The sequence below is a fragment of the Orycteropus afer genome, unplaced genomic scaffold, assembly GCF_000298275.1.
Source record: "Orycteropus afer afer isolate SDZICR_OR568_19922 unplaced genomic scaffold, OryAfe1.0 scaffold00032, whole genome shotgun sequence".
Taxonomy (NCBI): Eukaryota; Metazoa; Chordata; class Mammalia; order Tubulidentata; family Orycteropodidae; genus Orycteropus; species Orycteropus afer.
The window spans coordinates 12,118,759-12,132,966 of NW_006921619.1; the positions used below are offsets into that span (position 1 = coordinate 12,118,759).

Sequence of the window (14,208 nt, forward strand, 5' to 3'; positions counted from 1 at the left end):
GCAATATTATTTTCTTAATGGTTTATGGCAGTGGAGGAAGGGGAGCTGCCTTTGCTCCCTGTCCCCTGTGCCTACCCAGGCCCTCCCCCTCCCCCCAGCTATGATTTGCACTAGTGGATGAAAGAGGCACTACATCATGGGATGACCATTGTAAAGTGTTACAGTATCCTTTGGGAGATTCTGAGAAGGGGCTCAGGAGGAAAGCATCAACACTCCATGCTTCAGCAGGCTTTTGGGAGTTCCGGAGGCAGGTCAGTGGCGGACACGCGGTATTGCACCTTGGTGTTGGTGATGGCGCCGTGCTTCTGGCGCAAGTGAAGACGCAGCTGGCTTTTGTGACGAAAATGCAGGTTACACTTCTCACACTGAAGGAAAACCAGAGGCAACCGATTAGCTGTCATCAACCCAGAAGCTTGTCATTGCCCAGAGCCCCAGAGAAGGATATTCTCCTTGGGACGGACTAGGACAGCTTTTCCCTCCCAAAGGCCAGGTTAAGAACCCAGAAGAATCCTATCTTCTGGTAAGAGCCAAGTCAAAAAAAAATTCGACTGTCATCAAATTGACTCTGCCTCATGGCAACCCCATGTGTGTCGGAGAAGGACCATGCACCGCAGCATTTCCAATGGCTGGATTTTCAGTAAATTGCCAGGCCCTTCCTCCAAGGCAACTCTGGATGGACTCGAATTTCTACATTATGCAAATGTCCCTTCCCTGCTTTCTAAAACGTTGCTTAAGCTCCCCCTCCCCATATGTCTTTCCCTGCTTAAACTACACAAGCTCAAATCTTGTCCAAAAACACAGCTCAGATGTAAATTCCCCTAATTATTAAATTTTCCTGAATCTTTCTAGGATGAAAATAACCCACAGTTCCTTTGAACCACCTGACACATAAGCATCTTTGTGCTTTATCACCCTCATCAAGTGGGGAACTCTTAGAAAACAATGACTACTTCTTACTAAACTTTACTATCTTCCTAGTACCTAGCAGAATAGACCACTTAGGCATTTATACAATAAATCAGGATATTTGGACAAACAGATTAGATCAATCTAAACTCATGGAAATTCTGGAGCCTAGGATACTTTTCTTTTTCTTAATGCAGTTATATTCTTTCTTTGTGCCCACATTTTAAATAAGCTCAAAAACTATGAGTCAATAGAGATGTTTCTTGCTTTGACTAATGAATGAATGTTAACAATTTTAGTGAAAAAAAAGTTACTTAAAAGTAAAATCGATAATGAAGTGTAAAGTGGCAACCTAAATGAGATGCTGGGACAGAATAAGGACATTAGGTAAAAACTGAGGAAATCTAAATAAAGCAAGTACTTTAATTTATAACAATGTATCAATATTGGTTCATTAGTGGTGAAAAATGTAGTATGTTAACAAGGGGACAAAAAGGGGGGGTGGGATATGGGAACCTTCTGTATTTCTTTGTAACTTTTATATAAATCTATAAAAATTAAAAATAAAAAAAAACCTTGCTGCCATTGAATCGATTACAATTCAGTGACCCTATTGGGTTTCCGAGGCAGTAAATTCTTTATGGAAGTAGATTGCCCCATTTTCCTTCCATGAGACAGTTGATGGGTTTGTACTGCCAACCTTCTGGTTAGCAGTCAAATGCCTTAGGTACTGTGCCACCAGAGCTCCTTTATATAAAGCTATAACTATTTTTAAAGTAGAAAAAGTTTATTTTAAAAGCATCATATACAGGCTATGTTTTAAAGTCACAATAGAAATTGATTTATAAAAATGAAAAATAAGTAATATGAGTAGGACAGGGAATAGAAAAAGCCCTGGCTGGACATGAGACAGGAGGTCCCCCATACCTAGGCTACCTACTCCTTCCTGTGTAGCTTGAGCAACTCATTTCTCTCTCTGGGCCTTGGCTCCCCCTTCTGTAAGAGGCCGAGTCAATATATGTTGACTGTCACTTCCACATCTGATATCCTATACATCTAAAATTCTCGCAAATAATAACATCAAACACTATGTTTCCCATGTACCAAGCACTGCCCTGGACACTCCAATGAATGGTTTGACATACTACAGGAACTGCATGAGGTAGGTACTACCATCAAGATTTTACAGATGAATATAAACTGAAAATAAGAAGACATTCACTCAATGCTTGATAAATGAGTTTCATTCAGCCACAATTTGTGGGTTAATATTAGTGGTCAAGGTTAAACACTCACTAATAGTTCCCAGTTCTTGAGCCCATCACCACCTGAAAGTGATGGCAGAAATGCATCAGTCAAGTCAGAGAAGTGGGCATCACTTTTAAGAGTGATTCATACTTGCAAGTCATACGATTTTTTTTTTCTTTTTTCTCTTTTTTACATGAAAATTCATTTGGAAATCTGAATGGTAAAAGAGGTTCCAGTAACAATTAGCCCAAGGGACTAGTGGACCATGCAAATCTCAGTCTATCTGTCTACAAGACCAGAAGAACTAGATGGTGCCTGAGTACAACTGTCAATCACTCAGAAAAGGATCATTGCAGGTGATCCTAGACAGAGTCAGAGAACAATGTGAACTAAACTCAAAATTATAAAAAGACCAGGGTTACTAATCTGATAGAGCCTGGTGAAACCCCCGAAACTATGGTCCCTAATTACCCTTCAGGCCTGAAATTGAACTCACACCTGTAGCTTTCAGCCCACCAACAGACAGGCATATAGGGTGAACATTTACACCAGGCAGATACACTCCTTAGAACAATCAATCATGGGAGAACAGAAGGGCAGTTTTGCACAAGGAGACAGCTCAAGAGGCAAGAATGCATGGGACGAAAGGCCACAGGAAAGAGGTAACTACATGGAGGAAGTGAGTGGAAGAGAGCTGTTACACTGTGGAGAATTGCAGTCAATGTCATGAGACAAAATGTGTATGAACTGCTGTATGGAAAATGAATTTACTCTGGAAAATTTCACCCAAATCACAATAAAAATTTAAAAAAAAAAAAAGAGGTTCCAGCACCAGTCCAGACTGGTCCTGTGGGATTGTAGAACCTCTGTGATCAAAAGAGGTTGAAAACTGCTCATCTGGAGCATCCCCATCATTTCAGAGAAAGAGAGGGGCTGAGAAGGCAGCAGGGTTGAGGGCCGTAGAGGAGAAGGCTGCCCAAAGCTATCAAAAGGTTGGCATCAGAGTCAAAACAAGGACTTAAATATCCCAGCTGGTCAGCCAGTATCTTTTCCCTCTAAAGCAGAAGTTAACACACTTTTCTTGAAAAGGACTAGATAATAAATTTTAGGCTTTGGGGCCATACATTCTTGATAACGACTCAACTCTGCGGTTGCAGCATGAGAGCAGCCATAGAAAATATATAAACAACTGAATATGGCTATGTTCCTATAAAACTTTATTTATGGACTCTGAAATTTTATTTTCATATCATCTGCATGTTTCACAAAATAGTCTTTTGATTTTTTTCAATCACTCAAAAATGAAGAACACACACATATATATATATATATATATATTTAAACTCACAAAGCATACAAAACTGGCCTATAGGCCACAGTTCGCCAAGTTCTAGTCTAGAACATAACTTCCACGACCTATTCATGGCAACAAGGAGCCCTGGTTGTGCCGTGGTTATGTACTCAGCTGCTACCACCTGCTTCATGGGAAAAAAGATCTGGAGATCCATTCCTGTAAAGATTACGGCCTAGGAAACCCTGTGGGGCAATTCTACGCTGCCTATAGGATCACCATAAGTTGGAATTGACTCAAGAGCACACACAACACCAACATTCATAGACATGCTACACAGCTGGCCATCTCCTCCTTTTTAAAATACCCTTTCTCTGATCTTTCCCTCATACCAACACATTCTTCCAGTTCTGTTCCTACTTCTGTAACTCCTCCTTCTCAAACACCTTAGCTCTTTTTAAATGTTCATCTAGGCCAGTAGTGGCATGTTGTAGGCATGTAGTAAGTATTTGTGGAATGAATGAATGACTACGTATCTATGTATCCATTGTACAGATCTTTTCCCTAAGGCCTAAAATCACCTAGCTCAATACCCCCATTTTAAAGATGAGCAAACTGAGGCCTTGGTAGATTTCAAGTAGGGTGTCTTTGACAGTCAAGTCTAAATCCAAGTCTTCTAACCATTAGTTCACTGGTCATCCCACTATGTGTTTGAGACTGAAGTAAAAGCTTCTGCCATTCCATCCTTCACTTCCCTACTCTTCCAAAATCAGCCAGTGACACAAGAAGCTCACATACATGGTACGGTTTCTCTCCCGTGTGAATTCGCAGGTGGCTCTTCAGAGTCTGAAGGTGCCGGAAACGAGTGCCACAGATTTCACAAGGATAGGGTTTTTCACCAGTGTGGATAAGCACATGGGCACGGAGGTGGGCCACCTGGATGGAGAAGCAGAATATGAGAAGGTCCATCAGGTTAGGCTGCAGAACCCCCTGGCATCCCTCCATCAGCAAGCACTCAGCAGGCTGAGGAGTTCTTACACCATGCCACCCTGCTCACCTGTACAAATCTGGCTCCACAGGTTTCGCATTTGTAGGGCTTCTCTCCAGAGTGAATTCGAGTATGGGTTTTCAGGTTGGCTGGCCGGTTGAACTGGGCCCCACAGATATTGCAACGATAGGGTTTCTCCCCTATTGCCGAGAGAAAGGGGAAAAGGGGAGAACAGCCATATTCAATGGGAAGGTTTCCACAGCTTCTGGGCCCTGGGTTTCAAAGCAAACTGCTCCTCCTTAGGGCTGCTTTTATCTTCCTTTCCTTGGATGATGTAAGATAGAGAACCCAGGCCTTCCACCTGGTCTGCTGCCCCTTCTCTCTCTCTCATACCCACACATGAACACACACATCTTGCAGGGGCCAGAACTGAGAAGCAAGGGGTGGCATATGGGACAGGGTAACAACATGGGACAAGAAATGAGGGACTTCCAGGAAGCAGCTTTGAACCAATTTCGTTATTACAATTATCTGGCTGCAGAACTTGGACAAGTCACACTCCTTCTCTGGGCCTCAGTTTCCCCTTTCAGGAGCTAATTTAGTTAACCACAGAAGGCTGTTCTAGCTGTTCTCTTGGATAAGACTGATTCAATAATCAACTCACTCACTAGGGAGATAAAATCAGCCTGCTCTAGTTTCTCTCTGTTAGAACAATGTACAGCCCCCACCACTACTACCATCATGACAACTACAGCTGGATTCCAGTTGTAAGAAGAGTGGGGCCTGAGTTTGAGTAGACGCTCAGCCGGAAGAAACCAAAAGACAGACTGAGTCTTCCCTCAAGGAAAGTTTCTAGGATGAACTCTTTTAAAGTATTGAGAGAGAGTAAACTTTGGAGAATAATCAGGTCATTAGAAGAGATCTTTGGGAGCTCTGGTGGCATAGTGCCTAAGGCATTTGACTGTAACCAGAAGGCTGGTGGTTCAAACCCACCAGCCACTCCTCGGAAGGAAGGTTGGGCAATCTACTCTATAGTGATATCACCTCGGAAACCCAAGGAGGGATCGCTAAGAGTCGGGTCCAACTCAACAGCAGTGAGTTTTGTTTTTTTTCCTTAGTCAAGGAATGGGAGCAAGTCTTTAGGGGAAGTCAAGAGGCCTTTAATGTTTTGCCTCTATCAAAACCTAATCCACTTTGCTTCTTTCAGCCTCAGTATCTTCACCTGTACAATGGGATAAATACTCCTGACCCAAGCAAAGGCAGAAAAGCAGGACAGTGTCTGAGAGAAAAGACAAAGGATACAGGAGGTGGAGCAGACACTAAGCAAGGACAAAACAGGGTGAAGCCCCGCCATTCAAGCCAGGACAGCGCGTGCTCCCTGCCTCACCCCACCAGGGACCAAGGACCCACACAACTTTCTCCTGGATCTTCTCCCTGTCCCACACCCAATAATCCTGGAGAGCTCAGGTGGGGTAGGGCAGGGCCATACCCGTATGGACGGTCTTGTGGCTGGCGAGGTTGCCCTTGTAGCGGAAGGAGGCCTGGCAGCGGTCACACTTGTAAGGTTTGTCACTGTGGGTCTGCAGGGTGTGCCTCTTGAGCGAGGCCTCCTCAGAAAAGCGGCAGTCACATTCATTGCAGAAGAAGGCCCCATTCTCTGTCAGGGACAGGAGGGGACACCAAAGTCAGCACAGGGGGAAGGGGAGAGGGCTCCAAGGCCTCTCTCTTCCCTACCCCCAGTGCCAAACTGAACCGTCAGCCCACTGCCCACCCAACACATGGGAGCCAGAGCAAAAGACCCATGGGATTTTATTTTTCTTAGCATTTAGGGTCTCAGTCATGGAGAAGAAAGGACAGACACAGAAGGGAAGCTCAAACCACCAGGTACCCATATGGCTGGCACTAGCACAAGGAACGTTCATCAGAGCTTTTGCTTCCCTCAAGAGCTCTGAGAACTGACTTTTCTATTCGGTTCATAGTTTTATCCACAGTCATACATGGAAGCCCTTTGGCAAGATGCTTCACCTCTCTGATCCTCCCTTTTGTCTCTATCTCCAAAATCAGGAAAATAAGTCCCTGTCCTGCCTACCTCACAAGCGCATATTGGGTAACACATAATGAAACACAAAGCACTGCAGGATGTGAGATATAAATCAAGTTCAATTATACTTTGAGATCAATGAAGGTAGAATTATTGATGATGGATTCGTCTGTGGGTGTCCTTGTACCTATCTGGATGTCATGTCTCCCAAACACTTTTGTGAGCTTGGGAGAGCCACAGATGATGGCAGAAGTGGAAACAGAGGCCCAGAGAGAAGGAACTTGGAGTGCAGAGCAAAGGCAAATGGCCAGGGGGACAAGCGGGGACAGTCCCAACTCTCCCATCTATATAGGTCCAAGGCCCTAGGCCAAACCTCTCAATGTAAGCAAGTGATTTTTTTTTTTCCTTCTGTTATAACCATTTGAAAAGGCCATGCCACTGTAGTTTAACCCTGATTAGGGATTACTGGGCTACAGTTTTGCTGGGTGTAGAGTTCAATTTTATTTGGTAAAAATCATAGACCATCCTGAGACTTCAACTGAATGATTCAGTTCAATTATTTTAATTCAACTGGCAACTACTGAAAATGAACCCCATGCGAGGTACTTGCTAGGACCTATGGGTGATGCAGGATGGATAAGGTCCACAGTCCAGCAGGAGAGAACTAACAAGCACACAGATCAGCTCCAGTAGCTCTGTAATGCAGGGACCCAGAAAACTCAGGGAGCCATACGCAGCCCTGCAAACTACCTTTGCTGGAAAGGAGCTGAAAGGCTGACTGGTCAGTCCAGATTACTCCAGACTAACTCTAACACCCCATCCCCTGTTTTGGTTGGCCCAGTTCCCTAAAAGGTCAAGAGCAGAGTGATCAGCTGTAATTAAAAGTACCTGTGGATGCATTTCCAATGGGGACTTCTACCAATCAGAGACAATAGCATAAATAAAATGAAAATCCCCAAAGCTCATGGAGCAGAGGCAAGGAGCTTCATTCACCCTGGGAAGGGGAGGGATGGAAAGAGACTCACCACAGCTGGAATCTGAGTATTCAGACTGGGTCTCTCCCATCTCCTCGGGGAAGGGAGGGCCCGCGGTGTGGAGGCACATCTCTGCATGCTGCGGGGACTGTGAACCGCAGGAGGTGCACTTGGGAGGGTGCATATAGAGTGGTGAGTGGCTCTCGCTGCTGCTGCGGGGAGATCCTGTCAGGGATCTGTGGGCAGGAGTAATGAGAACCTTAGCACCTGGACCAGGATCAAGCATGCTGCTTTGCCTCAATGCCATCCTCTCCTCTGTGGTCAGGTAAACTCAGAAGGCAGAGTGGCCCCATTCCAGAGCCTCGTGCCCACCTCCAAGCAGCATCTGCATACAGATCACTAACTGGGGTCAAGACAAGCCCAAATCCCAAGTGGGATCAGTTTCTTCCCCTCAATACTGCAGCCAGCAGCCTCAGTTTGAAGGAAGTAAGAGGATCCCCTTCCTCTGGGATTCATGGATTGCTCATCCTTGATTCTAAAGAGGAATCATCTCTCTTGTTAAAAAATATACTTAAGCATCAACTTCCAGACTTAAGCTTATTCACTCACTAGGCACTGATTCTACACCTCTTCTATGCTCAACATTTCAGGCAAGGGAAGAACACAGCCCCTACACCCATCAGATGCAGAGGGACAGGAGGGGAAATGAGCCCACAGTCCTACCCAAGTGGCTCAGATTCTAGGACCTGGATGACTGTGAAATTACCTGTTGACAATGTTATTGAGCCGGCTGGCCTGCGGGATGGTGGAGTCCTCCCCACCAACACTGAGCTTGGTTGGGGACTGGAGATCAAGGTTGTCAGGCTCCATGGGTGGCTGGCAGGCAGGTGGGGCAGTGTAGGTTCGAGGGGAAAGGCGTCCCAGCTCACCCTGCTCAGGCCCCTCAGGTTTGGCATTCTGATTCAGGCTGTTGAGCACGATGAACTTGTATTTCTTCCAGTTGCAGGCTTTGGGGTCAGTAGGGCTTTTGGCTGGAGGGGAGCCAGAGGTCTGAAGGATGCAGGCATTCTTACTGCTGCAGGACTCTGTCGGTGAGTTGGGCTGGCAGTCGGACTTTTGTGGGCTCTGCGGACTAACCAGACCCTTCCGGTTCAGGGGCGCATTAGGAGGCTCGAAATGCAGGGCAATCTCATCCTCTGAGGAGGGCCTCTCTTCCTCCTTGCCAGCCTTGTCACAGGGGAAGTATGGGGGGTTCCGGGCCGAGGGGGCAGCAGGCTTGAGGCCCTCAGCCACACTGTAGTGCATGTCACTTCGTGTCTCCTCAGGGGCTGCCTCCTTAGGTGCGTAGATGCTGCTGTGGCACAGACTGGGGGATACTTCCATGGCCGGCCGACTATACTCACTGGGAACAGGCCTGGCACTGTCACAGGGAAGGGCTCGCTCCTTGGGGAAGGGGTTGGCCATGGGCATTCGGGCATCCCGCAGTTCCTCATCGGAGAAGAGGAAGCTGCTGACCGGGAGGTGGCTGTACACAGGATAGGAAGCTGGTGGTGTGGACAGGCCACTGTACAGGCTGGGGGCAAAGGTTCTGCTATCACACCCAGGGGCATTCCTCAATGGCAGGTTGTTCTCCACCACCTCACGACCCCGATAGGCCATGATATCTTGAGGCATCAGCATCCGACTGCTCAGGAACTCCTCACGGGGAGGCTTAATGGCAGGAACCATCTCTGCCTCACTGCAGGAGAAAGAAGAGAAGAAAATGACCCCAAATCAGTACTGTTAAACAGATGACCTTCCAGATGACACTATCATGTATTATCTATCAACTAGACATAGGGGATGTGGCTCTGGAGCAGGAAATACAATTAATTACAAGGCTTGTTGTTGTTATGTGCCATCAAGTCGGACCGACTCATAGCAACCCCTCCTTTGGTTTCTGAAGCAGTATCTTTACCGAAGTAGATTGCCCAACCTTCCTTCCGAGGAGTGGCTGGTGGGTTTGAACTGCCAGCCTTCTGGTTAGCAGCCAAGTGCCTTATACCCTAAGCTACCAGAGCTCCTAATTACAATGCATTCATGGTAAAGTCCAGCAACCTAACTCACAGATGGGGAAACTGAGGCCCAGAGAAGCAAAGTGAATTATCCACACAATCTATGCCCAATTAGACATGATCTTGCCTTTTTAAGTCACAGATACATTCTTATAAGGAGCTCTGTGGCACAGTGCCTAAGGCATTTGACTACTAACCACAAGGTTGGTAGTTCAAACCCACCAGCCACTCTGTGAAAGGAAGACAGGGCAATCTACTTCTATAAAGATTTACCACCTCAGAAACCTAATGGAGGTTGCTATGAGTCAGAATTGACTCCATGGCAGTGGGTTTGGTTTGGTTTGGTTTTTTTGTATATACTCTTATGGTGTTATAGCTCTCACATTACAGAATGTTATGACTCACATAGAGCTTTCAGAGTTCTTACTCATTTTGCACATGCATAATCCTGCAAGGAAGGTAAGGCAGGCATTATGCCTCTGTTTTACAGATGTGGAAACTGAGGGTCTGGAAGATAAGAATGTACACAGCGCTGCTATCTGACTTTCTAATAGTCACAGACAAACTGGTGCCCTGTCAAAGAGCAATAAGGATAAGGTCGTGACTTGCCCCTATGCTGACTGGTGTTTCTGGAAAATTCACCATGGAGCACAGACAGTGTATGCCAGTTTAAGAAGCCCGGGCCCTGGAGCAGTAAGACCTGCTTGCCAATCCCAGCTGTGCCACTTAGCAGCTGTGACCTGGAGCAACTTATTTAGCTGCTTTGAGCACAAGGCCTGACCCAGAGAAAGTACTCTTAAATGACAGCAATGACGATCTTGCCACTATTATCGCCCACAGGAGACAAAGAGCTCTGGCTGCATATACTTGAAGGAACATTATGTGGGTGAAAAAATAGGCCAGCTCAACATGATCACAGTTAACAGAACTACAATCAATGAGTGAAGGTGAGAGGAGACAGATTTCAACTCACCATAAAAGAGCTTTCTAACAGAACAAGGCAGATTGGGTGGCTCTGAGAACAGTGAGTTTCTGGCCCCTGGAAGTGTTAAGACAGACACTGGAAATCCCTTCTGTTTGAGGAAGGAGTCATGTACCCTGGAGCAGCTGAATTAAATGGTCCTTAAGAGGTTCAGCCCCAGTTCTCCCAGTTAGGCAAAATTCTTCTCTTCTTTAGATCTCAGGTTCCTCACTTTTAAGTGACAGTCATGTCTTATAGCCCTCGGGTAAGGAGTTAGACCCAATGAACTCAATTCTATCCAACAAATGTCCTCCCCAATAAGAGCAGTGTGACATAAACGATGAGTAAGGCAGCCCAATGACCTTGAGCAGTCTATAGTCTGATGGGGAACTAAGGCACATATGTTAACAGTCATAGTTGAAGTCTAAAGGAGAACTAAAACATATATGCAAATAGTTAAAATAGAAAGAAGGTCTAAAACAAAAGAGGCAAAATGCTGAAGGAGGAAGAATGATAACCAGAAACACTTTATGGAAGAGCAAGGCTTTGAGGATGGGAGAGAGAAAAGGGCATATCAAGTGAATGGAAGAAAACAAGAGGTGAGGATGGCAGGACATATCTGGACAGCAGCAAGGTGTCAAGTCTGGTTGCGGTGGAAGAGGGAAGAAGGGGTGGAGTGTACAACAATAGTGGAAAGATAGGTTGTGGCAGATATGGGAGAATTATTTTTTCCATATCCACAGAGAATATCAAAGGTCACTGACCAGAAACCACCCCTTCAGGCTGCAAAGCTTCCACCCAGATGCTAGCTTACCTGGCCTTGATAAACTTCCGGCAAGTGTCAACAACATGCTCCATCTGTAGGTACATAGCTGTGGCCATCACAGCCATGATGTTGCCCTCGCGCAGATTGAGCCGAGATGTGTACATGAAGTCCAAGAGGATACAGAACCCCTCAGGGTTGATCTCAGGATCCAGATTGATCACACTAAGGTTGCATTTCAACTGGTCTGTGAAGATGCTGTAGAACAGGCCACTGTGAAACAAACAAAGGTCACAGTTGAGCAGACATATAGAATCAGTAGGCTGTTATAGTCAATATTAGTGTCCAGCCCTGCTTCTTTGGGCCTAGTCTAGAACTTCCATGGCAATTAGTTGTTGTTGTTGTTGTTGTTGCTGTTGTTGTTGTTATGTGCTGTCAAGTCGAACCCGACTCACAGTGACCCCTCCTTGGGTTTCTGAGGCAGTATCACTACGGAAATAGATTGCCTGATCTTCCTTCCAAATGGCAATTAGTAATAGCTGCTAATAAATATGGAGAACTTATTAAATGCCAGATAATCATTAAGCACTTTACATGTGTTCTTCATAATCTTGCAAGGTAGTGCTATCATTTCCCCCTTTTACAAACAGGGCAATTAATATCAGAGAAGTTAAGTGGTTTCTTCCTCAAAATTACAGAGCCTGTTTTCCTATTAGTCTTAACTGCATGGATAGTTATTGTTGTTAGGTGCTGTCAAGTCAATTTCTATTCACAGTGACCCCATGTGACAGAGTAGAACTGCTCCACAGGGTTTCTTGGCTATAATCTTTATAGGAGCAGATTTCCAGCTCTTTCTGGGTGGGTTTGAACTGCCAACATTTTGCTTAGAAGCTGAGTGGTTAACAGTTGCACCACCAGGGTTCTGCCTGCATGGACTATCATTGTTAAATTTAGTGCTCATTTGCAGTAACTATTCTTAGTCTACGTCTTTGAGATAAGCATTTCCTCTCTTGTTCCATCACCTTATCCTTAAAAAAAAAAAAAAAAATCCTACCTTTTTTTTTAGAAGTAGGCTGGGAATGATGATAAATAAATAAAAATATGCCTACATCTATAGTCTACCGCTTCTCTAAAAGTTTACAGACTATTATAAGGTCAATTACTCCTAGAAGTTCCAAGTCAAAGGTTAAGCCAGACCTCCAGGTCCCATCTTGTTTGGTATGAAAAAGAGCATTCAACTGGAGGCCAGATTCTGGGCTGTCATCATGACTCTAAGTGGGTTGTCAGAAGTGAGCCAGAAATCCTGGGTTTGAATCTTGGATCCATCACTTACTGGCTTTGTACGTTTGGGTAAAATATATACCTTCTATGTGGCTTGGTCTCCTCATCTGTAATGTGGGGCTACAATAGCACCTATGTCATAGTGTTGAACAAGGTTACCACTAGCGATAGAGATTCCTGATTCTAGATCATCCCACCTATCTATGCCTTCCTTTTCCATGTATAAATAGAGGTAATAGTGCCATCCATACAACACAGAAGGCTATGAGGACACTCAAGGGAGATGATATAATTGTTTTGAAAACTTGACACATGTGACAAATATGAAGGATTAGTTGGCTTACTCTTATAAAAACTTACACATATCCTGAAACACCCATACAAATATAGCTACAAGCACTTGATTGCTAACCAGAAAGCTGGCAGAAGGAAGGTTGGGCAATCCTACTTCCGTAGTGATACTGCCTCGGAAACCCAAGGAGGGGTTGCTATGAGTCGGGGCCGACTCGACGGCACATAACAACATACAATAAATACAAGTACAGTATAAAAGAGCAAAGGATTTCAAGTTAACATGTTTAAAATGTTTAAAGACTCTTTTACTTTTCTTTGTTTCACTGGTTAACTGCAGTTATTTTCCATGTTTGCCCCCAGACACATCTTTTCTTGGAGTAGCATATGATTCCTTCCACAGAACAGAAACTCTTTCTTTTCTAAAAGTGCATTCATTTATTCACTTCCTGGGAGCCTACACTGCCAGGCCATGTGCTAGAAATTTGGAGACCAATGAGACACGATCCCAAACACGCAAGAGGCCCTTATGTTCCACCTTGCTGACTGCACCGACCTCTTTTTATTAATCCACCCTTTTCTTCCAGACCTCTCACCTGCAGGCCATGAGGACTGTCTTATGGGCTCTAAACTGCTCACGGCTCACAACAATGACAACATCAGTCAAGATGTCACGGCTCCGGAGGCGATTAAGGTTGAGAAGAACATCACTGGCATGGCGGGTAAACTGAATACAGCTGTCCGCCGCTGAGGCCATTTTGTCTTCAGCTAAAAAGAAAGGGATCAAAATCCTGTTAGTTTTCCAGAACCTGTTTCCTGCTTACCAACTATGTCAGAGCAGATGGCTCAGCATATGTAAACTCAGGACCCTATGCTCGATTTCTGAACAATTCATGGCCCATCTCTGGCTCTTCACATTTATAAAATGGGGAGAATAATCTTTAACCAAGAAGTTGGGATAGAAAGCCCTTCAGAGGAAAAAGAATGAGGATGAATGTTTGTTGAGTATTTTTCTAAATACCAAATACTCTGTGAAGAGCTAAGAGGCAGTGTAGAGAAATGGAGAGAATCCATGTTTTGAAGGTTAACATGCTAGCTTTTCCATTTGCTATTTGTGTAACTTGGAGTGAGTTGTTTACTTTTTCTGAGCTCTGGTTTCCCCATCTGTACAATGGGAGTGAAAAAAAAAAAAAAAAACAACTCACTCACTGCCAGTGAGTTGAACCCAACTCAAGGCTACCCCTCCTTGGGTTTCTGAGGCGATATCACTATAGAAGTAGATTGCCCAAACTTCCTTCCAAGGAGTGGCTGGTGGGTTTGAACCACCAGCCTTCTGGTTAGCGTCAAATGCCTTAGGCACTATGCTACCAGAGCTCCTAAAATGGGAGTAACACCTATATGGTTGTAAAA

General features: G+C 44.9%; 1 protein-coding gene across 1 annotated transcript; it reads right to left on the reverse strand.

Moving 5' to 3' along the window:
* Positions 1-221: 221 nt before the first annotated feature.
* On the reverse strand, positions 222-13,555 carry BCL6 (BCL6 transcription repressor). The gene is made up of 8 exons (XM_007935999.1): positions 13,395-13,555; positions 11,278-11,499; positions 8,215-9,186; positions 7,500-7,684; positions 5,923-6,090; positions 4,503-4,633; positions 4,244-4,381; positions 222-365 (listed from the first exon to the last, which is right to left on the reverse strand). The coding sequence occupies exons 1-8, from the start codon at positions 13,553-13,555 to the stop codon at positions 222-224; spliced, it is 2,121 nt and encodes a 706-aa protein (XP_007934190.1).
* Between the last annotated feature and the right edge of the window lie 653 nt (positions 13,556-14,208).